The sequence below is a fragment of the Hippopotamus amphibius genome, chromosome 1 (genome assembly GCF_030028045.1).
Source record: "Hippopotamus amphibius kiboko isolate mHipAmp2 chromosome 1, mHipAmp2.hap2, whole genome shotgun sequence".
In the NCBI taxonomy this organism is placed as follows: domain Eukaryota; kingdom Metazoa; phylum Chordata; class Mammalia; order Artiodactyla; family Hippopotamidae; genus Hippopotamus; species Hippopotamus amphibius.
Genome location: NC_080186.1, coordinates 21,238,693 through 21,262,684, shown reverse-complemented (window position 1 = coordinate 21,262,684; position 23,992 = coordinate 21,238,693). Strand labels below are relative to the sequence as shown.

At 59.6% G+C, this 23,992-nt stretch overlaps 2 protein-coding genes and 1 long non-coding RNA gene across 20 annotated transcripts; 2 read left to right on the top strand and 1 right to left on the bottom strand.

Annotated features, from left to right (window-relative positions):
* Nucleotides 1-130: 130 nt before the first annotated feature.
* On the top strand, nt 131-13,476 carry MAP3K6 (mitogen-activated protein kinase kinase kinase 6). 10 transcript variants are annotated; one of them, XR_009048378.1, is made up of 29 exons: nt 151-894; nt 2,237-2,376; nt 2,465-2,488; nt 2,754-2,944; nt 3,060-3,228; nt 3,576-3,682; nt 4,091-4,261; nt 4,362-4,474; nt 4,879-5,038; nt 5,242-5,404; nt 5,481-5,600; nt 5,710-5,759; nt 5,843-5,938; nt 6,093-6,180; nt 6,263-6,893; nt 7,133-7,269; nt 7,604-7,709; nt 8,195-8,352; nt 8,456-8,648; nt 8,754-8,892; nt 9,190-9,349; nt 9,504-9,680; nt 9,962-10,067; nt 10,359-10,527; nt 10,614-10,726; nt 10,823-10,896; nt 11,187-11,263; nt 11,484-11,680; nt 13,354-13,476. XR_009048378.1 is itself a non-coding variant. In XM_057701723.1 (29 exons), exons 1-29 carry the CDS (start codon nt 552-554, stop codon nt 11,572-11,574), a joined length of 3,897 nt encoding a protein of 1,298 aa, XP_057557706.1. In that variant the 5' UTR covers nt 153-551; the 3' UTR covers nt 11,575-11,966. The 10 variants fall into 10 exon arrangements, 4 of the variants coding, with proteins under 4 accessions (XP_057557678.1, XP_057557696.1, XP_057557706.1 ...); XR_009048379.1 differs by having other exon boundaries at nt 13,335-13,441; XM_057701723.1 differs by lacking the exon at nt 13,354-13,476 and having other exon boundaries at nt 153-894; nt 6,263-6,396; nt 6,766-6,893; nt 11,484-11,966.
* On the bottom strand, nt 11,949-20,383 carry SYTL1 (synaptotagmin like 1). Of its 9 annotated transcripts, none has more exons than XM_057701771.1 (16): nt 20,237-20,373; nt 18,342-18,383; nt 17,862-18,090; nt 16,734-16,882; nt 16,439-16,511; nt 16,312-16,357; nt 15,802-15,886; nt 15,487-15,641; nt 15,219-15,332; nt 14,829-14,995; nt 14,462-14,558; nt 13,971-14,129; nt 13,605-13,683; nt 13,394-13,493; nt 12,402-12,607; nt 11,949-12,191 (listed from the first exon to the last, which is right to left on the bottom strand). In XM_057701771.1, exons 3-16 carry the CDS (start codon nt 18,050-18,052, stop codon nt 12,052-12,054), a joined length of 1,761 nt encoding a protein of 586 aa, XP_057557754.1. In that variant the 5' UTR covers nt 18,053-18,090; nt 18,342-18,383; nt 20,237-20,373; the 3' UTR covers nt 11,949-12,051. The 9 variants fall into 9 exon arrangements, with proteins under 9 accessions (XP_057557754.1, XP_057557785.1, XP_057557765.1 ...); XM_057701802.1 differs by lacking the exon at nt 20,237-20,373 and adding an exon at nt 19,079-19,614; XM_057701782.1 differs by lacking the exon at nt 20,237-20,373 and adding an exon at nt 18,817-19,063.
* LOC130832863 (uncharacterized) lies at nt 16,486-23,161 on the top strand. The gene is made up of 3 exons (XR_009048390.1): nt 16,486-16,521; nt 18,948-19,137; nt 22,839-23,161. It is a non-coding gene; the product is annotated as an uncharacterized LOC130832863 (long non-coding RNA).
* Nucleotides 23,162-23,992: the final 831 nt, after the last annotated feature.

Genomic DNA, 23,992 nt, shown 5'->3' with positions numbered 1-23,992 from the left:
CCTACAGTGGTTGGCGTGCACTTGGGCACAGGCTGTTCCGGAAGCGGCCTGTGTCAGAGGTTCTGGCGGGAGAGGAGGGAGGGAAGAGGCCGAGTCCCGGGCCGCTAGGGAGCGGTGCTGCCCCAGGGCCGAGGGTGGAGCTTTCCCGGTCGGCTGGGAAAGGGCTGGGCCCGGCCTACGTACGAAGGCAGGAGAGAGCGACGGCCCGAGCTCTCCTGCGGAATCCGGGTGGTGAGCACTGCCGGACCGATTCCCGGGATCCCCCACGTGACTCTGAGCCGCGGATCACTGGATGCCCAAGATTCCCCGGGACCCAGTCCCCGATTTCAGATACTAAGGACCTTGCAAGTCTGAAGCCAGATTTCGCCCAGGACACCAGATTCCCAAACGGGACCTCCGGCCGGTCTCCGGATCTCCAGATCTTCAGATCCCCCAGGAGATTCCCGATCCCGACCTGATTCCCGATCCGGAGATCCCGGGATCTGTTGTCCTTGGCTTCTGTCCCGCCCCGGGTGCCCAAAGCCGGGCGCCGGACGCCCGAGCGCCCCCGCATGGCGGGGCCGTGCCCGCGGTCAGGAGCCCTGGAGCGCGCGGGCAGCTGCTGGCAGGACCCGCTGGCCGAGGCGCTGAGCCGGGGCCGGCCGCTCGCGGCGTCCCCTGGCCGGGGCTGCGCGCGAAGTCGGCCGCTCAGCGTGGTCTACGTGCTGACCCGCGAGCCCCAGCCCGGGGTGGAACCCGAGACGGGAGCCGAGGCAGAGCCTCTGCCCCTGCGCTGCCTGCGTGAGGCCTGCGCGCAGCTCCCGGGACCGCGGCCGCGACCTCAGCTTAGCAGCCTGCCTTTCGGGACCCTGGCTCTGGGAGACACCACAGCGCTTGATTCCTTCTACAACGCAGGTGAGCGCGCCTGGGGGCGAGGCGGGGCGCTGGGGCGGGGCTTAGGGTCTGGGGCGGAGCCGAAGGGGCGGGGCTCGGCGCCTCCCCGGAGACCCCGAGGTTGGGGGTAAGGGGGCTATGGGGGCATAAAGTGAGTTAAAGCCGCGGGATTCCAGGCGGGGTCGTGATAAAAGTGGAGTTTAGGGGATCTGGAGCACGGCCGGACTCGGGCAGGGACTCAGCGGATCCAGGTCTGGCTCGGGGTTCAGGGTTGGAGCTTAAGCACTCTGGAGTCGGCACCGTGCCTAGGGAGTGACGCCAGGATTAGGGAGAGGCTGGGAGCCGGACAGGGTGTGGTATCTCAGGAATGGGATTGGAGAACTCAGCCTCAGGATGATATCGCAAGGAGCTCAAGAGAGAGGATCCTGGGAGGTGGAACTTGGACTGGGGAAAGGGGCCGTACACGTGGGGCTGGAGTTCAGGGGTCCTAGCATACTGCTTCCGAGGATCCGGCTGGAGGGGCAGAAAGAGAAGAGAAGGGAACCAGCTGCACTGGATTCTACGCGAGGGAGCTTGGGATACGAGGCCCCAGTAGTTCCGAGAGAATGGGCCCAGCTGGGGCGGGACTGGAGGCGGAGCAGGGTCTTCTGGGGGCGGGGCCCAAAGGCGGCTATTCCCGCTCGGGTCACCCCGCCCTCTCGCCGGCCCGGACGCCGCACCCCCATACGTATTTTTTCATCCAAGAGTCCGGGAACCGTGCTTGCAGGATGTCCATAAAATCTCAGCCTAAAAATGAAGGCTGACTCGACCTTGAGGACACAAAGACACACACACAGAGTCATAGACAGACTCACAAATTGTACATATCTTGATTCATATAGGCTGTCGCAGACACTGTTCCACACAGAGATATAGACCCAGCAAGCTACACACACACACACACAGGCATGTGTGTATACACATGTGTGTACACATAGCACACTGCTGGTGCCAGCCCCTTTCAAGAGACTGGGTTGAGGACCCAGGAAAGGAGACTTCTCTCTTTGTACAACTGCTTCCCAAATGGCCTGGAACAGGCTCCAGACCAGTGCACAGCCTCCGCTTCTCTGTGCCCAGTGTCCGCAGGCTCTGAACAGTGGGATGTGAGTCATGGTCCGGGGAGCTCCACTCCTCTCCTTGCAATACTATAGATATAATTTCTGTATGAGCCAGAGGGACCCTAAAAGGGGGAAACTGAGGCCCAGAGCAAAACTAGACCCTACTGGAGGCACATGGGAAGGCAGGCGGAGCCAGGATGGATCCCCAAGCTCCTTCCCCACAAGCTGGGCTTCAGGGCTCAGGGTCCTCATCCGTGTGCCCGCAGATGTGGTGGTGCTGGAGGTGAGCAGCTCCCTGGTGCAGCCCTCCCTGTTCTACCACCTGGGTGTGCGGGAGAGCTTCAGCATGACCAACAACGTGCTCCTCTGCTCTCAGGCCGACCTCCCTGACCTGCAGGCCCTGCGGGTAGGTGGCCAGGGGTCTGGTTTGGGCCGGTGCAGGGCTGGGGTGGCCTTTCCCAGAACATCAGTATCTGAATGTCTGTCCCTTGCAGGAGGACATTTTCCAGAAGAACTCGGTGAGCAGAAACCAGCCCTACTCCAATGGGCCCTTTGACCTCCATTATGACCTCTGAGCTCCACTATCTTTCCTGGCCTCCTCATTCACCTCTGACCTCCCTAATGCCCCCGCCATCCATTGTTCCCTATTGCCTCCCTTCATGAAGTGTGCCCCTTCTCTGCTATTCTAGTCCCCACTGGTGCTGACCTATGACCCCCTCATTGCCCCTCTCTAACCTGGTACTGACCTCTGACCTCCACTGATTCCTGCCTCCCTCCCACCAGGATTGCGTTGGCAGCTACACGCTGATCCCCTATGTGGTGACAGCCACTGGTCGGGTGCTGTGTGGAGATGCGGGCCTCCTGAGGGGCCTGGCGGATGGGCTGGTACAGGCTGGGGTGGGTACCGAGGCGCTGCTCACACCCCTGGTGGGCCGGTTTGCCCACCTGCTGGAGGCCACGCCCACGGACTCCTGGTAATGGGGGCCCCCAGCGGGTGCACCAGGAGGAGGCTGGGAGGGTACAGTGGGCTGGGGCTGGGGGGCAAGCCTTGCCATTCTCTCTCCCTCCCTCCCCTGCTGTGGACACCAGTGGCTACTTCCGGGAGACCATTCGCCGGGACATCCGGCAGGCGCGGGAGCGGTTCAGCGGGCAGCAGCTGCGGCAGGAGCTGGCTCGCCTGCAGCGGAGACTGGACAGCGTGGAGCTGCTGAGCCCTGACATCGTCATGAACCTGCTGCTCTCCTACCGCGACGTGCAGGTGTGTGGTGCTCAGAGGGGCAGGCAGTCGGGGCGACAGCGTTCAGTGTCCAGCTCCTGGACTCACTTGCTCAATAATGTCTTTGAATACATTATCCGACATCTCTGAGCCTCAGTTTCCTTGTGTGTAATAGGGGACGATCATGTCTCCCAGGGCAGTTGGGAGGCTGGGGCTCACAGTGGGTTCTCCATGTAAGGTGTGGTGTCTATAATACCTGCTGGCCCTGAAGCAGGCGTGCAGAGGATGGCGGGTGGGAAGATGGGGTGTCAGGGTGGGAGGGGACCCTAGCTCAAGGTTTACCTCAGGATCCATGGCATCAGGCCAGTGCATGCTATTCCCTCCTGCAGGACTACTCGGCCATCATTGAGCTGGTGGAGACACTGCAGGCCTTGCCCACCTGTGACGTGGCCGAGCAGCACAATGTCTGCTTCCACTACACATTTGCCCTCAACCGGTGGGTGGCAGAGCAAGGCTCAGGTCATAACCACATGGGGAAATGAGTGTCTGCTGTGCAAAGTCATTGCTGTCTGTGATCACTGCTGTTCAGGGAATTTTCTGACCAGGGTCACACTGATGTCCAATGGTCCCTATTGTTCTGTTCTTGCTGCCCAGGGTGGGGTAGGGTGGTGGTGCTGCCCTTGGAGTGATCACAGCTCCTCAGAGTCATGGCAGTTGGAAATCACTTCCATCTGGGATCACTACCTCTAGAAAGGTCAGTGCTGACCAGAGTCACTGCTCTTCTGGGTTCATGATTGTTAGGCTTTTGGAAGGGTCCCTGTTGTTCAGGGTCTGGGGGTTCCTGGACAGAGAGTGGGGGCAGGGCTATTGAGTGGGTCCCCAGCCTATCCTCCCCTTCCCCTAGGAGGAACAGGCCTGGGGACCGGGAGAAGGCACTGGCCGTGCTGCTGCCAGTGGTACAGTTGGAAGGCTCAGTGGCACCTGACCTATACTGCATGTGTGGCCGTATCTACAAGGACATGTTCTTCAGCTCTGGCTTCCAGGATGCTGGGCACCGGAAGCAGGCCTATCATTGGTAAAGGGCCCAAATGAATGGACAGTGGGCTGGGCTAGTGGGATGAGGGATGAGGTTGTGGGCATCAGTCCAGCCCCGCATCCCCCCACCCTCGCCCCAGGTATCGCAAGGCTTTTGATGTAGAGCCCAGCCTTCACTCGGGCATCAATGCAGCTGTGCTCCTCATTGCCTCCGGGCAGCGCTTTGAGGACTCCAAGGAGCTTCGGCTCATAGGTAAGCCCCAATCCTGAACCCCTATCCCCTACCCACAAGGACTCAGAGGGGCCCAGGGAGAGGGCAGGGAGAGAGGCACTGGGCTGGCGCTGGGGCTGACTCTATCCTCCTTGGGACCTGTTCTGCCTGAACCCACACCTGGGTTCTCATACCTGTCCTGGGCCCTCGTGAGCCTTTGAGCCCACAACTGTTCCTAAGCTCACACCTGTGTTCCTTACAGACTGAATTCCATGTCCACTTGTTCCCAAAGCCTCACCTGTGCCTGAACTCCTACTCCCACCTGAGATCTAGCCACATGTTTTTATCCATTTCTATGTTCCTGCCCACATGAATTTTGTGGCTTACACCTGGGTTTGCCCAAACTTGTAACTACGTTCATTACAACCCACACCCCTCTCTCCCAGGCATGAAGCTCGGCTGCCTCCTGGCCCGAAAAGGCTGTGTGGAGAAGATGCAGTATTACTGGGATGTAGGCTTCTACCTGGGAGCTCAGATCCTTGTCAATGACCTCACCCAGGTGGCACTGGCTGCAGAGCAGCTGTACAAGCTCAATGCCCCCATATGGTAGGTGGCCCCCTCTGTGGTCCTGGGCTGGCCTGGGCTGTCAGCTTCTGCACCTATATCTACTGGCATCTAGTCTGAACCTCTTTCAGACCAGTGCCCATGGCACTCAGTGGCTACATTCTGACTGCATCTAAGCCAGTCTACTCTCCCTGGCAGTGCTAGCTGGTGCCTGGGTTGAGTTGAGGACAAGGCTGTGTTTGCAGGTACCTGGTGTCTGTGATGGAAACCTTCCTGCTGTACCAGCACTTCAGACCCACGCTAGAGCCTCCTGGAGAAACCCCACACTGTGCCCACTTCTGGCTCCACTTTCTGCTACAGTCCTGCCAGCCACTCAAGATGGCCTGTCCCCAAGGGGACCAGTGCTTGGTGAGGCCCATGGGGTGTGGGGCCTGGGAGAGGGGCAGGCCCCTTCTGACCAACCCCTTTCCCCTGTCATCTGCAGGTGCTGGTCCTGGAGATGAATAAGGTGCTGCTGCCGGCCAGGCTGGAGGTTCAGGGTACAAACCCCGTGACTGCAGTGACCGTGAGCCTCCTGGAGCCTGATAAGCAGGTAAAGTGGCGGGTGAGTCACTCCCATCCACATCTATGTACCCCTTCTCTCCAGCCTTTCCCACATCCCCAGATCCCTCTCTGGGTCCCTAGCACCCCATCAGACCTTTTTCTTCTTACAGGACATTCCCTCCAGCTGGACCTTCCCGGTGGCCTCCATCAGCGGTGTCAGGTGAGATGAGAGATCTGGGGGAAGTCGAGGTGGGGCGGCGCTGCTGGGCTGCCCGGCTCACTGGGGTTCTTCATCCCTTCCAGCGTATCGAAGCGGGACGAGCGCTGCTGCTTCCTCTACGCGCTTCCTCCGGCTCAGGACGTCCAGCTCTGCTTCCCCAGCGGAGGGCACTGCCAGTGGTGCGCGCAGCCCTTCGGGGTCGGGGTGCTCTGAGGGCCAGGATGCTCGCAGTATTGAGGGAAAGCAAGGGACAAGTTCTCTGGGTGCTCTCGGCAAAGAGGGGACAGTTTCCGCGCAAGGTGCCCCTCCCAACAGTCTGATCTCCGCCCTCAGGTTCTGCGGCCTGATCCAGGCCTTGGTGAAGAATCCGGACTCCACGGCGCCCGCGGAGGAGGCGGAGGGAGTAGGGGAGGTGTTGGAGGTGAGGAACGGGGTGCTGGGAGCTCGAGGAGGGGGAAGGGCTGAGGGCCCTGCTGAACCCCGCCTCTCACCCGCCCTCGCAGTTTGATTATGAGTACACGGAGTCGGGCGAGCGGCTGGTGCTGGGCAAAGGCACGTACGGGGTGGTGTATGCGGGCCGCGATCGGCACACGCGGGTGCGCATCGCCATCAAGGAGATCCCGGAGCGGGACAGGAGGTTTGGGGCCGGAGGCCGCGCGAGCGGAGCTGAGGGCTCGGAGGGACCAAGTGGGCGGGTCAAATGGGCGGGACTGCGAGTTGAGAGGGTCCAGTGGGCGGGACTGCAGGCCCGGCTACGCGGATGCCCTAGTGGTCGCGCCGAGTGCTCAGACTCATGGAAGGCAGAGTTCGAGCCCAGTGGGCAGACCTGCAGGGACCCGGCGGGCGGGCTATGGTCTGGAGGGGTGTGTGGGCTGCGTGATAAGGTGCGGAAGGTCGGGGGGCTGGTGGGCGAGGCAGATCCTGGGGGCCTGCCTTGCTGGCGCTGGAGTTGGAGAAGCATCTCAGCCCCAAGCTGGCCCGTCCGTCCCTCGCTATCTGCCCCCAGGTTTTCTCAGCCGCTGCATGAAGAGATCGCTCTGCACAAACGCCTGCGCCACAAGAACATCGTGCGCTATCTGGGCTCAGCCAGTCAGGACGGCTACCTCAAGATCTTCATGGAGGAAGTGCCTGGAGGTACCTGCCCTGTGTGGGATGAGAATGGAACTGAAGCTGTGGGGCATGGGGATGGAGCCAAGCGGGGTGGAGAACCCTCCGGGAAAATGAACCCTAGCGTGTGTGGGTGGTGTAGCCCAGAATTAGCTGAGGCAGTGCAGTTGGGTGATGGAGTCTGGGCCATGGCCTGGCCTTTGAGCAGAGAGCTGTGGGCTGGAGTAAGTGGGTACCAACTGTGACCTTGGACTGCGTCTTGTCAGGCAGCCTGTCCTCCTTGCTGCGGTCAGTGTGGGGACCCCTGCAGGACAACGAGAGCACCATCAGTTTCTACACCCGCCAGATCCTGCAGGGACTCAGCTACCTGCACGACAACCACATTGTGCATCGAGATATCAAGGTCAGCCTGTGGCTGGCTCACCCTGGTGGGGGGCGGGGAGGAAGAGATATGGCCCCAGACAGAGGCTGGCAGTTTAGACTAAGTGGGCGGACCCTTTGCCGAGGGTTGGGGAATTCATCAAGAAGGTTCCCTAGAGAAGGAAAGAAATTCAGATCTGAAGCCAGCTTCCAGAGGGGCATGAGTGAGAGGGCAGGGGGAGGAGGTTGATAGAGGCAGCTTCAGGCTGGGAGTCCCAGGCGTAGGGGGTCTCAGGATGGGGTCTCAGGATAGGGTCCAGTTCTGGCATCAGGAGCCCAGCCTGATGTCTGCTGAGCACAATGTCCACTCTACTCAGGGGGACAACGTGTTGATTAACACCTTCAGTGGGCTGCTCAAGATTTCTGACTTTGGCACCTCCAAGAGACTAGCAGGCATCACACCCTGCACTGAGACCTTCACAGGTAACGGGGTGGGGTGGTGAATGGGGTTGCTGATGTGGGGTGGAGAACTCTTGGGACCTTCCAGGGAATGGTATTTCACCTGGGCATGGAGTTAGAGTCCTAATGGGGGATGGCACTGGGGGCAGGTGATTGAGCCAGGGGTGAGGCGATAGAATCTAGAACTGGAGCTTGGATAGCTGATGACATTAAGTTTAGTCCCTGAAATGGAGCCCAGAAGTGTTGATGCGGGTCAAAGTCAGAGCAGATGATGCAATCCAGGACAGAAGATGCCACCTACTGTGGACGATGGAGTCCACGGATGTGATGAAGCCTGAGATCAGTGAGGAGACTCAGGATAGATGTTTGATGACCAGGGGAAGTGATGGGAATTGTTTTGGATGATAGAGTTCAGGGTCAATGCAGGTGGCCAGAGGATGATAGAGCCCCCTGCCACCCCCACAGTGATAAAGCCTAGATGAGCATTATTGCTACTGCTCCTGTCCTAGGGACACTACAGTATATGGCCCCAGAAATCATTGACCAGGGCCCCCGAGGGTATGGGAAGGCAGCGGACATCTGGTCATTGGGCTGCACTGTAATTGAGATGGCCACAGGTCGCCCACCCTTCCACGAGCTAGGAAGCCCGCAGGCTGCCATGTTTCAGGTGAGATTCCTCAGGGCCTGGCTTATGAGGTGGGGTGGGGACAGACTGGGTCCTGAACACCTCCAAACTTGTCCCTTGTTTCCCCTCCCTGCCCCCTTCCCAGGTGGGCATGTACAAGGTACACCCGCCAATGCCCAGTTCTCTGTCAGCCGAGGCTCAAGCCTTCCTCCTCCGAACTTTTGAGCCAGACCCCCGCCTCCGAGCCAGTGCTCAAGCACTGCTGGAGGACCCCTTCCTGCAGCCTGGCAAGAGGAGCCGCAGCCCTGGCTCTCCCCGACATGCTCTAAGGTCCTCAGGTACTAAATGGGTGGAGGGAGTGAGCACGCTGGGGTGAGGGCAGGGGAGCTGTGGAGGTGAGAGGGCCCAGGGGGCCCCAGCTGACAGCCTTGTCCCTTCCTCAGACGCCCCTTCTGCCAGCCCCACTCCTTCAGCTGACTTGACCTCCCAGTCCCAGACATTCCCGCGCCCTCAGGCACCCTCTCATCACCCTCCCAGTCCCCCCAAGCGCTGCCTCAGTTATGGGGACACCAGCCAGCTCCGGTGAGCACCCAGGGTCCTGGGGTGGGTTTGCTTCGTCTGGTTTTGTCCTGGTGTACTCCTTCCAGAAAAAGCCCTCCTTGGGCACCTGGGCACTTTGACCACTTGCAAGGATGGCATTTGGTGTCCTCTTCCCAAATGCTTTTACTTATATTTATTGTGCCCTCTCAATGCTGAGTTCATGTCTTTTATCCCTGTGAGGTGGGTAGAAAAGTAAGAGCCAGGATTCAAACTCTGGGATGGAGGTGGCTGGACGGTGTTGCTGGCCCCCATCCATCGGCCGCTCTTCACTGCACCCAGGGTGCCTGAGGAGCCTGGAGCCGAGGAGCCCGCGTCCCCTGAGGAGAGTTCGGGGCTGAGCCTCCTGCACCAAGAGAGCAAGCGCCGGGCCATGTTGGCCACGGTGCTGGAGCAGGAGCTGCCGGCCCTGGCGGAGAGTCTGAGCCTAGAGCAGGAACAGGTGGGCAGCTCGCCCCAGCGCCCCCTGCTGGTCGAGCACCGACAGGACTCCTGCTGATGGCCTACCCCGTCCCTCCCCTCCCCCTCCCCCTCCCACCAGCATCTCTTCTGGCCCAGGCCTGAGTACTCGCTGATGACCCTCTCTTCCTCCTCAGGGTTCCCATCTGGAGAGGAATCACGTGGAACAGCTACTGCGCTGCCTCAGGGCGCACATCCATACTCCCAACCGCCGGCAGCTGGCCCAGGAGCTGCGGGAGCTGCAAGGGCAGCTTCGGGCCCAGGCCCTTGGGCCCGAGCTTCTGCAAGGACCGCTCTTTGCCTTTCCCGATGCGGTAACGGAGCTTTCTCACAGTTAGGGCTGCCCAGTAAGAGGCAGTGAGCTCCCCATGCTTGGGAATGTGCAAGGACTTGACGTTGCAAGATTCCATGTCTTTCCCGATAGAACCATCTGGAGAGGGACATCTGCCTAGTCCTAGCTTCCCAGCCCCTCCTTTGATCCCAAGCCTGCCCGCCCCACTTGCCTCCGATAGAAGACTTTCTAGGCCTTTCCAGCTCAAGCCCTATCTCTATTTGAGGCTCTGCAGTCTCAGCCACACCCTTCCTCTCCCTGCAGGTGAAGCAGATCCTTCGCAGGCGCCAGATCCGCCCACACTGGATGTTCGTGCTAGACTCGCTGCTCAGCCGTGCTGTGCGGGCAGCCCTGGCTGTGCTGGCCCCAGGTGGGAGAGGGAGTGGAGCCTGCCTGCGGGGGCGGGTGTGTGTGTTTGTGTGTGTGTATGTGTGTGTGTGTGATCCTTGGGGGCGTGGCGAACACGAATAGGGCAGGTAGGGGCGTGGTCAGCGAGGCCCTGGCTTGACTGCGCGCCAAGCAGGGGGATGGCATAACCAAATGGATATCTCCCAGACTGGCACTGTCTGGCCCGTGCCCACAGCCCTGTGTCCTCTGCTGATGTCTGGGGTCCTAAAGGGCATTCTCACCCTGCCTGAATTCACCCCACTCGGATTGGCAGAGGCGAAGGAAGCAGTCCCACCGAAGCCAGAGGAGTCCAGTAAAGAAGAGGAGTCCCGGCCAAAGCAGCAGGAGACCCCAGTCCAGCAGAGCCCGCTCCCGGGGGAACCCAAGCAGGGCACCCCATCTTTGATGGTGCAGCTGGGCCTCTTGCGAGCAGAGACTGATAGGTACAGCCTGTGGTACTCACCCATAGCCTCTGCACAAGCTTCACCCCCACTTCCCCTCCATTTTATTGCCTCCTGCCTTCCGACAGGCTTCGAGATGTCCTGGCTGAGAAGGAACAGGAGTACCAGGCCCTGGTGCAACTAGCCCTACAGCAGGTCAATAGGGAGGCCAGGACATGTGCCCTGGCCTCAAAGCCCCCAGGTGAGCGGGACCAGGCTGGAGAATGAGAATGGTGGGTGTAAGGCAGCTTCATGGCAGAGGCACCCTTGGGTTCACCACCTGACTTCTCTCTGACAGCTGCTCTCACAGTGGACCAGGGCCTGGTGCAGTGGTTACAGGAACTGAAGGTGGATTCAGGCACCATCCAGACGGTAAGGGGGGCAGTAGTGGTGGTCCCTGACCCCCACCAATCAAAGACTCCATCCATGCCCATTTTTTAGCTCTTCTTGCTTTCTCCCTCTAATGCAGAGAATCTCAATACTGAATGAGCACTTCATATATCCCTCCCATTGTACAGATGAGAAAACCAAGGCGCAGAAAGGAATGTGATCTGCCCTAGCATGCTTCTAGTAGGACAGAGCTAGTTCCTGGGTATCTGGACCCACCTTTCTCTGATTTTACCTCTCTCTGTTTCTGTGTATGTGTCTTTGTCCACAACTAGCTACTGAACCACAGTTTCACCCTCCATGCCCTACTGACCTGTGCCACTAGAGATGACCTCATCTACACACGCATCAGGTATGTCCTGGGCCCTCGAGGGATAACCCATACATATGGCCTAATGCTGGCCAGATCCTGACACCAGCCCCCTAGTTACAGGCCTGCCTGGGTCCCTCTCTGAAAACTATAGGGACACCAGGGTCCCTTGGGAACAGAGGGGGCACCAGGCAGACAGTGAGTACCAGAGAGAGCCCAGTGCCTTCTTCTGGCTGAGCCTCATTGAGCCTGGTACCCCCAGGGGAGGGATGATATGTCGCATCTGGAGAGCAATCTTGGCACAGAGAGCCAGATCCACGCCAGCTACCCCTGGCCCCCAGGAGGCTGAATGAGGACATCAGAGCCAGGAGGCCAGACCCAAGGATGGATGAATGGAAGAAACACAAGAGGCTTCTGACACACCTGCCCCAGGACCCAGGGGCAACTGTAGGAGGCCAGGTGGGTGGGCGGCAGGGTAGGGCCCAGGCCTAGCCCCAGTGCAGGGAACCAACCACAGAGGTGCCCCAAGCTCACAGGGTACCACCAGGCAAAGACTATTAAATAATACTTTTGTATCTTTGGGCCTTTGCAATGTCTGACGTATGGGGAGGGCTCCTAGGACTAGCTCCCTAAGGTCTTTATGTCTGAGTCTAAAATTCCTTCTGGCCCTCTTCACTTTCCTGCTATCTCTGCCCCCCACCCCATCCTCCCCACCCCCAAGCCGACATCAGCCCCTTGTTGCCCTCAGAATACACTTTATTGACTTTAGCCAAGGGCAGGCCCTGAGATGGAGGTCCAGAAAGAGGGGTTTTGCAGGGCTTCTAGGGCAGCTATGTCCTGGGGGCCAGGTTAGTTCTGAGGGGCAGAAGGCCATCCACCCACTCGCATGGCCGCTCCAGGAGGGTCTGCCACAGCTTCCTCTCCTCAGGGGTGGAGTCCATCCAGGGCACCTGGAGCCCATAGCTGCTGCCTAGGAGCAAGCAGGCAGGGGTGGAAGGCATGGTCACACTGGACATCCCAGGTCCCAAGGAACACCTGCCTGGTCCCAGATCATGCATTATCACCCCTCCCCCTACTCAGTGGACACCAAAGGACAGGAAAGGACAGAGAAGTGCCCAAGGCCACATGTCAAGCCCCTGCCTCCTAGTATCGGGTCCCTTCAGGGCTCTGCCCCACTCACCGGTGCCCAGGCTGAGGCGTGTGCCCCCCAGCTGGCGACTGGCCAGGGGCCCATGGTCCCAGAGAGAGAGCTCAGCACAGGCCTGGTGCAGGTCAGCAGGCCCGAAGCCATCATAAACCATGGTGTGATTGAACATGGGGCTGAGGCTGCGTCGCACCACCCTTGTCTGCTGGCGGCTGGCCCGGCTGTCATCAGGCAGCACCGAGCTGTGGGGGAGGTGGGCTGGCATCAAGGGGCCGCCCCCTCACACTCCCCAGAACCAACCAGTCACCGCGTCCTGCCCATACTCCCTCCCAATGTCCATGTCCTCTGGCTTCTGTCTGAGAACTGGCCTCAAACCCTTACCACCCTGGGACCTTTGCAGCAACCTCCTCTCAGATCTCCTGCTTTTAAGTTACAACACCTATTCACAGGACCCCAGAGTAATGTCTCTGAAATGCAATTCTGCTACGCTTCAACTCAATAACCTTCATGGCCCCCCAGAAGTAGTTTCCAAACTTCTTAAAGCCTTGGAGCCCTTTCTACAAGACAAAAATATTACTCAGAAGTACAAAACCTAAAAGAAAACCAATGTCTCCGGTTGAATCAAGGCTGGGAACTCAGAACCTCATCGGCCTACCTCTATTTTACTCTCTGAGGGTGAGGCAGCACCTGGAGGCACCCTAGAATTCCTCCAGTGCTTACTTTGAAAACCACTGAACTGCGAGTTCAGGACCAAACCCCACAGCCTGGCTTTCCAGGTCCTCCCAGGTCTCAGCCTCAGCTCTCCAGCAAGTCCTGTTGGTGCCAGTCACTGAAAGGCTGCTGCTCAGAGGAGTCCTCAACTCTCCTGACTCCAGGCCTTTGCTCAAGCCATCCCCTTCCACCCCTGCTCAGTGGTCAAAGCCCAGACTGGGGAATCAAGGGTGGGTGATTAGAAGCGGTTTGTTGAAGGTGGGGAACTCCACTGCAGGAGAAGGGAAGGGAAGCGAGGAAGTCCCAACACCCCTCACCATCGCACGTAAGTATCCAGGGACCCTGGGCGCAGAGGCACAAGATCTTGAGCTTCCTTCACCCAGAAGTGCAGCTCCCCGCTCGGGGGCAGTCCTGGGCCTGCGGAGAGGCTCGGCTCAGACCCTGCCCCAAGAACAGAGTCCCCTCACCCTGGCGGGACAGGCCCTCTCCAGGCCTGTCCAGCTTGGCCTCTCGTGGGCGGTCACTCACCCTCGGAGCTAGCGGGGACGTACTTGAGGGACAGAGAGAGGAGCCCGCGGCTGGGAAGGTCGTCGGGAGAAGGCGGGACCTGTGAGAGGCGGGCTCGTCAGGGCGTGGGGACCATGTCCTAGGGAAAGGGGCCAGAAGGGGGCCGAATCTCCAGACACCCAAGGGGCGTGCCTATCGGAGCGGGGTCTTTGAGGGCGGGGCCCGGAGAGAACAGCCTGGGGAATCCGAAAGCCCCCACGCTACAGGGACCAGACCTCCGCATGGGGCCCTAAGGTTTCGAGGCTGAGGGGGGATTGGGGGAAAGCCCAGCGGGGTAAAGGCGGGAGATCTGTGCCGCTGGTCTCCTCACGCGGGCCAGCTGCTCACCCGGGGCTGCAGGGGAAGCCAGGTGGGCTCGGAGTCCCAGTTCCACGTGTCCAGAGGCACTTCGACTTCGCCCAGAAAGATGTTGCGACCCAGGCTTTCGCGGTGCCACACGGACAGGCTCAGCACGCGGCCCCGGAGCTCGGCCTGCGGGATGGAGTACTGGGGACAGGAGGTGCACTTTAATGGGGTAGGGCCGGCCTCAGCGTTGCAGGAGTGTTGGCTGGGGCTTATCCCACCACGCGCCTTGCTGGAAGGAATCCTGGGGAGCCCCCGGACAGTATTAATGGGGGTCTGGACTAGTGTCCTGCCCACCTCTAGACTGACATGCTGGAGAGCGCTTTAATGCGAGCACCCCCCTGCCGTTCCTCCCGCAGAACGGAGGATCGGAGCGAGTGGCAATGAGGACACCATGGCTGCCCCTGCCACCCGGTCCCCGCAGGAAGGGGCGTTCGGTTCATTAATGGGGGACCGCCCTGTCATCGCAGCCTCACCCGGAGAGTCTCATTGAAGACCGGGTTCAGATTCCGTTTCTTCACTGAGGTCTTGCGCTTGCTCTGCTTATCCGGGAGGAGGTAGCTTTTGACGTAGCTGGAGCGGGGAGGTGAGGACCGGAGGTAAAGGGGTGCCCCTTTACCCTTCCAGCCCCTTCCAGCGCCTACTCCCCAGCCACAGCCGGAACGTAGCTTCGCGTGCCAGGCCTGGTGCAGCGCTTTACAGGAGTTATCTCACCCAACTCCCCCGTCTCCCAAGAACGTTATTCCCATTTTGAAGATGCGGAAACTGAGGCCAAGAAAAGCGGTGGAGCCGGGCAGTGAGAGCGGCTCGCTGGCGCCCCGCCTCGCGGGGTCGGGCACTCACGGGTCGGAGCGGCGGCGCCGGGCGGCGGCCAGGCCCTGGCACTGGATCACGTGCACGCGCAGCTCGGCGGCCCCCGGCTCGTAGTGCAGCGCGAAGTGCACCGAGCCGCGCACCTGCACCGCGCCCGCCTCCGCCTCCCCCGACAGGCTCATTTGGCTGCCGCTCAGCTGCGGGCGGAAGGTGAGGATGTCAGGGCGGGTTGCGGGGGCTCCCGTCGGGGCTGGGGAAGGGGAGGGTTCAGGTGCGGCGATGGGGGTAAAGTGAGGTGGCTTGTTTGGGGGCTGGAGTGTCAGGTCCGGGGGTCGAGGGAGGGGTCGTGCAGGGGAAATGCGTCGGGATGCCGGGAGGGGCGGCGCCTCCCACCCCAGGCCCTCTCCCTCACCCCCTCACCGTGGAGGAGTTGAGGCTGGACGTGGAGGAGCTGCTGCTCAGCATGCGGTCGAATGAGGGATTGGGACCCGAGGCCTCCTCCCCATTCTCCAGGATCTCGGATGCCGCCTGGGTCTGAGGAGGGGGTAAGTGACGGGGGCGCCCCCTTTCCGCTCGCCCCTCCCGCGACCGCTCTAGGTCCCGGACCGCTCGCAGCTTCGGGCAGCGGTACTGCCCGCCCGGAGTCCGCTCCGGGTCTTGAGAGCAGCCGCGGGCCGCTCCCGCCTACCTGGACGGGCGGGGGCTGCGGCTCCTCCTCTGCCCTCGACGGCGGCTGCGGCTCCGGGCCCGCCTCCTCGGCGGCTAAGACCCGAGAGCCCCCCGGGCCGGGGGCTGGGAGGGGCACAAAGGTCTCAGCGAGTCTCTCCCCTGCCCGCCCCGCCCCTGAGCAAAATTTGGAGGGACTAGTTTACAACCCCGACTCAGGCCCGTGGAGACCACACCCACCCGCCCCCTAAGCAAGGGGAGGAAGGTGAACACAGGTGGTTGGGGTCACTTAGAGCTGCCTCTGATCCCCCAGCGTCTCAGTGCTCCCAACACACACCTTCCCACGCACCGTCCTGGGCCTGGGGCTCCTCCTCATGATCTGAAGCCTTTGGGGGGACATATGGTGAGGGAAAATCAGGTCCCTGAAAGAAGCAAGGGGTAGAAGTCACAGTGGGGGCCCATGGTGAAGGGGTCAAAGGTTATGATGGGGTCAGAGGCTCCAGCTTCAGATTTTGCACAGCCCTCAGGGCAGAGCTGGCAAGAGCTGCAGGACTAGTCTGGCCTGTACGTCACACCCCTTCACACTTCAGGACCTGCCCTGCCTGACTCCCGGGGTCCCATTGGTGGCATCTGAGTCTGGACCTCACCCAGCTTAGTCCCCACTCCACCCCTAGTAACCAGTTCAGAGTTTCCCTTAGAGGTTGGGCCACACCCCCATTTGACAAAGGAGGATGACAGAGGCCCAGGCCAGGGTCTCCTGATTCTCAGGCTGGGCTCTTTCCCCAGCACATCCCACTTCTACTCCAGGGACCATGTACATTAGCCCTTTCGGTCACTCATTACTCACCTCAGCCTTGCTGAGCCTCTCTTGGGGGGCCTCGTCTATGTGGAGCCTGGGAAAAGGGAGAGGTATAGTCAGGGATGGGCCCCAGGTGACTGGGAGGCACCCTCCACTCCCTGCCACGCCTCCTCACCTGGGCTCCAGCGCCTCTTCCGTCTCTTTCTCAGCAGCCTCAGCCTCCCCATCGCTGCCCTGAGCCTGGTCTCCTGCACCCAGGTGAGAAGTTCTGTGAACCGCTGTTCTCAGGATGTCTGGCCCTTGGAGATGTCCACCCACCTCCCATAGCCCATGGAGGGGTGGTGCCCACCCAAAGTCACACAGTACCAGGGGCAGCTGGAACTGAAACCAGGGGCCCTCTCTCCTTGTCCACATACACCCGGTGACCTGGGCTGCGCCAGGCCTGCCCCACTCTGGGGAGCTCCTCTCACCCCTGGAGCCCTTCTTCCTACGGATGGAGGCTCGGACAAGATCAGAGCCGAGGTGGGTGTGGTGGTGCCGCTGGGAGCGTGCTTCCTGGAACCAGTCCCCTGTTAGGATCTTCAGCTGCCCAGGGTCTGCCAGCGATGCTCGGAGCTTGCTGGAGGATGGGGGAGGGCATAGCTGTCACTACTCATGTAATTAACATTCTTGCCACCCACTCTGTGCCAGGCCCTGTACCTGGGGCCAGGGATACAACAGCAAATCGGACTTGATCCCTTTTTGGAGGAGCTCAAGTTGGTGGGGAGACTGAGTCCGGAATAGACGGGTACACTATAGTGAGGTAGGAGCCATGATGTATGTAAGAGGGCCAGCTTTGCCTGTGAGAATCCTGGAGGGCTTCCCAGAGGAGGTGACATTTGAATTGCTCTTAAAGGACAAATTGGAATTCTCCAGGTAGAGAAGAAAAAGAATTATTATTCATTAAATGACTGTGTAATTCTTCCTAATTCTTCAAGGTAGGGCTCCTTAGCTCCATTTTACAGATGAGGAGAGTGGTGCTGGGGAGGTCCAAGGTTACAAGCTAGGAGGTGTCTGTCTGTCCCCAAACACTACTTGTAAGTCCCATGCTCCTCTGCCACTGTGCTCTTCTAGGCAGGAGAAACATCATAAAAGTGAAGGGTGTGTTCGGGGACTGTGGAGCACCCGAATGGCTGTAGTGGACACTCTGTGTATGTGTGTCGGGGGTGGGGGCTTACTGATGGAAGAGGCTGGCAAGGACCAACCAGGGAGGCCTTGTAGACCATGCTTCGGATCTTGCCCCGACCGGAGATGCTGAGGAACCATGCGAGGTTTCAAGAGAGGATATTAAGGACAGATCTGGACAGTTCCAGCTGCAGTGTGGTGGGTGGGCCAGAAAGGGTGAGCCCGGAGGTTGGGAGGCCCACAAGGGAGCTGGTGCAGCCACCCTGGGAAAGGTGATCAGCTGAGCTGGCCAAGGGTGGAGTGGACCAGTGGGCAAAAATAAGACCTGCGCAGATATCTGACAGGATGTACATTGGTAGGGGACAGGGTGGGGGTCACCCAAGCCCCCCAGCGCCTGAGGCCCTTTCTTCCGGGGCTCCCCTGCTCTGCCTTACCTGACCCGTCCCTCCTCCAGCTGGCGCAGGCGGGCATCTCGCTTAAGGACCTCAGCAATGGCCTCCTGCTCCTCCTCCGTCAGGAAGCTGAGGTCCAAGAGCCAGTCAGCCTCAGGCTCTGGCTCATGTGCCATGAGGAGGCCAGGCAGGGACCAGAGTCCCTCTTGAGATGGGTGGCCCCTCTGGGGCATCAGCTGGGGCAGCGCCCAGGCTGGGCACACGTGGCTCCCTGGGGGGCAGAGCAAGGGTCCGGTCAAGCCCTGCCCATGTACAGGGCACATCCTGGAACCAGTTGCCCTTTTCTGCCTAAATATCCACCCCCATGGTGGGCAGGGTACAAGCCTAGGAAGGCTGAGATCAAGGTGGCATGAGAAGCACTCGTGGACATGTGCATACAGAGACCCATGTGTACTCAGGGACACACTTGAAGACACGTACAGAGACATACATGCACACACAGATTCATGTAGATACACTTACCCCCGGTGAGAGGCACACCTGGTCACGCAGGCACACTGACACCTATATAAAGACAGGCACATGCACACCCAGTCCCACATAAACAGCCCTATGCAGTCATAGGCCCAGATCCATGACCAAACCAAGAGATGTACGTCACATATCCTTAAACCTGCACACAGGTACCTGCACACAGGGAAGACAAGACCCACAGAAGGGTTCACCCGTACAAGAATAAGTCCGGGGACAAAGACGTGTCCCTAGATGTACACAAATCACATAGACTTTTGCACACACATACTGCACCCCCTATACTGGGCTGTGAGCTCCTTTAAGGCAGAGACAGGCCTCACCCCCAAAGCCAGAACTTGGCACACAACAGATGGCTGGTAAAGTTTGACTAGTTAAATGCAGAAATACACTTGCACACACATGGGGAATGCACACACACAAACACGCAGCCGGACACAACAGGTGAACACACGTATCTGCTCACCCCCTTGCCCCAGGAATCTCCCAACCGGGGTCCTTTTCCTCCACCCTGCACCTCCACCCTGCCCTGGCCCATTGGGACTTCCTGTTGGAGGCAACCTCCTCCCCAGCTCACAGCTCAACTTCCTCCCCCAGAGGTAACTGCTGCACCCACTCCCACGGAGGCCTCCAGCCCAAGGATGCCGCTGCTGCCAGACCTGCCGCCTGGCCTGGGAGCCCCCCCGGGGCCCCTTTACTCTGGCCACATGGGTTCCCCACGCCCCGACCTGGGACCTGGCTGCGGTGGGTCCCTGCGGTGGAGGTCGAGTGCTGCAAAGCAGCTCAGGTACCACGGTGACTCCGGAAGGAAAACACTGCCCAGCCCCAAGGGGCGTGTGGACGTGGCAAGGGGCCTGTGACTGGGGCCATGGGCAGAGCCAGGCCTGAGCCCACTGGGCGGTCTCTCCTCTCCTCCCATCCCTCCAGTCCCCTCCCTCCCGGGGCACCAGGCAGGGCCGAGATGGGAAGAGGACGCTCGTCAGGCAGGTCCTGGCCTGTGCCCGCCGCCCGCCCGCCCACGCTCTGTGCCCTCCCAGCTGAGTCAGTGAGCCCGAGCCTGTCGAGTGAGCCCTCTCCCCCTACTGCCCCACCCTCACCTGGGAGGTGGGTGGGTGTCTCGGGTGTCGTGTATGATGCTGTGGAAATGCCCGTGTGACCGATGTGAACAGCATTTCCTGAATATCTACCGTGTGCAGGTCCTGGGTGTGCAGACGCACCGTTTGGGGCTCTTCTGGGGTCTGCTGTGTGAGCCTGGGTGGCGGCCCCTGTGTTACCGTGTGCCGCTGTGAGTCTCTGTTCGGCAGGCGTCTGCGTACTGTGGGATCTGGGAGCCTGTGTATTTTGTGGGTGTGAATGTTGCATCCCTGTATGTGTGTCTGGGCGTCATGTCACAGCACGGTGTTGCATGGGGGGGTCTGTCGTCTGTGTGCTATGTTCTGTGACTTTCTGGGTGACAGCGTAGTGTCTCTGTGATTGCACTGTGTGTTGTGGTGTGTATTCTGGTTCCCCCGGGGGCCACCAGGTCCGTGTGTATGAGTACGGAGGTGGAGGAGCGTTCCCCAGAACTGACCCTGCCCTCGTCCTGAGGTCTGCCCGTGCTGGGCTGTGGGCATCCGAGCCCAGGGTCCCCCAGCAGCACCCCTCTCCCTGCAGTTCCCTCTGGTTCCACAGGCAGAATCCAGTGTCTGGGCCTCCCCACTCTGTTTCAACACTTGTGGGGTAGACCCATTTGTCAGTTCAAGGGTCTGTCCCTCTGTCTGGCTGTTCCAGCCCCAGTCACGCTCCACCTCCCCCACCCCAAGGTCCTAGAGGGTGCTCAGGATACCAGGTGGCAGTGCCCACCCCTTGGGACACGGCAGGAGACCCCCAGCCCCGAGGTGTATTACCTGTGGGGGTCCAGTATGGAGGGGACACCTTCGCTGGCTAACCCCGGCTCCCCTGGCAGCTGAGTTTCAGGGACCAGAAGAACAGTGAGGGCCTAAGCCTGACTCCACCGGTGGCCCAGCAGAGCAGCAGCCTCACTGAGGAGGAGGAAACACCTTCTCACAGGGCCTCATGCAAAACCAGGCCTGGACTCCCGGCTCCCCAGAGGCGTGGCCTTGGCTTTCAGCAAACCCAGAGCCGATTCGGTGGGTGGGAGATGCCTGGGGCTTGGCGCCAGCTCCTCTGCAGACTTACCCGGTGACTCCTGTAACCCGAGCTGGCGCTGACCCCTCAGAGCCTTGGCTGCCCCCTCTGTAGCGTGGGTAGCAGCCCCACCCTGCCCACTAAGGAACTGATAGGAACTTGCTTTGAAAGCAACGTTAGAAACCTTTCTGAGAACCAGGGCCGTGGAAGAACTGCAGACTGCAGCCAGACAGCCCTGAATAGTTCCTGGTCTGCCACCGTGAGACCTTAAGCAGGTGTCTCAACCATTCTGAGCTGCAATTTCCTCCTGTGCAAACTGCAGGCAGCAGAGTGTGAAGAGCCTCTAAGGGAAATAAAAGCGCTTGGCACAAGCTAGCATATAGTAGGTACCACGTGTTTCCTGGTCAACATGGTCCGTTTTGACAATCGCTGCCCCTCCATGTCCACATATGCCTCCCAGGAAGTGTTGGCCACAGCAGAGCCGCTCTCTGTCCCCTCTGCCACCCTGGGCCCCCATGTGTTTGAGGAGGCCTGGACGCTTCCATGGCCAAAGTGAGGCTCCCGTAGCCTCCCTCTGTCCGCAAGGAGCCCCTCTGAGCACCCCCTGTTCTGCTCCCAGAGTCTGCCCCACCCTGAGAATAGGTTGGGCCCTGGGTTACTTTTGCTTTGGGACCTTGAGCCAAGGCCACACCAGAGCTTCTGGGGCCCCCCAAGTCTGCTTCATTCCACTCTGCCTGTCCTGCCCCACCCCCATCCTGGCTTAAAGATCGGAGGGCACCTCACAGACCCCCAAGAGGGGAGGTGGGCAAGGAGTGGACTCTAAGGGAACCCCACTCCTCCTCCTCTGCATCGGAAGCAGCTCTGGACTGTTAGCACCGCTCGGAGCATCTGAGGGTCCCGCCTCCACCCCCAGCCGAGGTCCAGCCTTCCCCTTTGATTTTTTGCAAGTCAGTCATTTTCTGAGTCTCTTTTTCCTTATCTTTTAAATGGGGGTAATGATCCCTCCCTCGACGGTTCTCACTACAGTTCAGTGAGATCCCTACCGGCCCTTAACAAATATGTATCTGTATCTGTAGATGCAATAGCCATTGAATGTCCACCGTGGGACGGGTTACTGTGAGGCCCACCTCCTCCGTCAAGGTTCTCCACGTGGCCAACAGCACCCTCACCCCTTCCCATCATTCTGTCCTGGCTCCTCCCAAGGATGCTTCTCTAACCCCCCAGCCTCTCAGCTCTCATCCCGGAAGGCATCAAACGTCACTGTCTATTCTTCTGGCTTCTAAACTCCCTTCTCTTTCTGATTTCCTGTCCTTGCATCTGTGACTCTCCTGGACCCCCTCCTGCTGTCTTCTCAACTCCAACTCCTCCGCGTCCTCCCCACCTGAAACCTTCTCCTATTTCCAAGCTTCTCCTTTGGTGAACAGCCCTCATGTCCTGGCCCTCCTGATGCTTGCTGCCTCTCACCAGACTGCCCCCTCTTTCACATCTGTCCCCCACCTCCGCCGCCCTCCCACTACCCAGGTTTCAGTTCCTGCCCAGCCTCTTCTGGCAGCCTCCCCCTCCCTGTCTCCTGGCCTCCACACTCAATAACACCCATACACCCCTGCCAAGTCCTTTACTGCACAGCTGTCAGAGGGCCTTTTCAGCACCCCACTTTTATCTGTCATTCCTCAGCTTTGGAATGTGCCAGCAGACAACCAGGAGACCCTTCTGACCCTTTAACAAATCTACTCCAGGAGTCTCATCACCTCTCAAGACAGTCCATCCTCCTTTGGGCTGCCTGGCCCCTCAACCCAACCGTCAGGACCCCTGCCTGGCTCTGCGTGGTTCTCATCTCTTACATCCTTAGAGCCTACCTACAGGCTCTCCTTCCTGTCAACACCTGGGCCCATTTGAGCATGCTCCCAGCTCCTCAGCTGCAGAATGCCTTCTCCACCCACCACCACCCCTGCAGGGGCTCGATGCCTCTGCACTGCGGCTGGTCTCCAGGCAACTACCCACGGCTAAGAGGCCCCAAGCCTGGGGTTAAAATTCTGGCTCTGCCACATGGCCCCCGTAGCCTTGGGTCAGCAACAACCTCTGCAAGCTTTACTCTCTCCCTTTATGAAACAGGGACGATGGCAACCATCTCATAGGACGGTCCTAAGGAGTTTCCTTTTTCTTGCCTCCAGCGTCCACTCTCCTGTGTCGGTCACAGCCCCTCCCCACGTTCCCTCGTGTGCTCCAGTGGGGTCACTTTGCAGGGTGGTTCCAAGTGGGGGCTCTGGAGCCTGGCTGCTGGGCTTGAATATGGTTCCACTCTTTCTACCTCTGTGACCTCGAGCAGATCACCTCACCTCTCTGCTTCTTTTTTTATCTTAGGACCGGGATGAGAGCACCTACCCCATGGGGCTGTGGTGAGGATAAATGATACACTGTATCAGCACACAGGAAGCGCTCAGTAACTGCTGATTTTTATGGCACCTGTTTATGTCCCATCGCTGCCTGGCTGATTTAAAGTCCTGCTGGGCGAGGGACTTCCCTGGTGGTGCAGTGGATAAGACTCTGAGCCCCCAACGCAGGGGGCTCGGGTTCGATCCCTGGTCTGAGAACTAGATCCCACGTGCATGCCACAACTAAGGAACCCACATACCACAACTAAGGAGCCCACCTGCCGCAACTAAGACCTGGAATAACCAGATAAATAAGTGAATAAATATTAAAAAAAAAAAAGTTCTGCTGGGTGAAAGCAAAACAGATTTTTGATAACGGAATTGCTCTGAAGAGGGGAGGGGGGCGCCTCTGTCATGCCCTGGCAAAACGCCAGGCTTGGACACCATAGCACTGTAGGGTCTGGGGTGAGCTGACAGACACCTGATGCAGGGCCCTGAGGGCCACAGCTAGAGCTGTCCTCAAGGCCATCCACAGGGTGAACACACAGGGCTCTCAGGATTCAGAGACCAAATCCTTTGCTAGTTCAACTAAACTGATACCTGGCAAAGGGCAAGGTTAGGAAAGACTTCACCAAGGAAGTGGCTCTCAAGCTGGGAAGGAAGGGCACGACTTCAACAGGTGGAAGGCAAAGGACTAGAAGTGGGTTGGTGCTGGAGACCACACGCTACCCTGTCTTGGGGAGAGCGGGACACATGGAAAGTGAGTGCAGGGTCCGAAGGCCGTGGAGAAGCAGAGGCACCATGCAGTGGGGCAGCGACCCCATCACGGGCTCAGCACGAGGAGCTTGGCAACAGGATCAATGGACATGGTGTGGGCCAAGTCCGGGGCTCTGGTCTGTCCAGCGCTGACTCCCAACCCTGCTGTCAAGTTCTTCCCAACAGGGAATATGGAAGAGGTTTCAATGTTCGCCTGCCTCAAGGAAAAAGCTTTGGGATGGTGGATGAGGTGTGGAGAGGAACTCCCAGAGCTCAGGCTCAGAGCAGGATATACCTGAGGGATGCTGACTCCTGTAAGCTCCAGGCACTAGACAAGGACCCAACCATGTCCCTGGCAACCAGACCCCCTGCCGGGAGTGGAGGAAC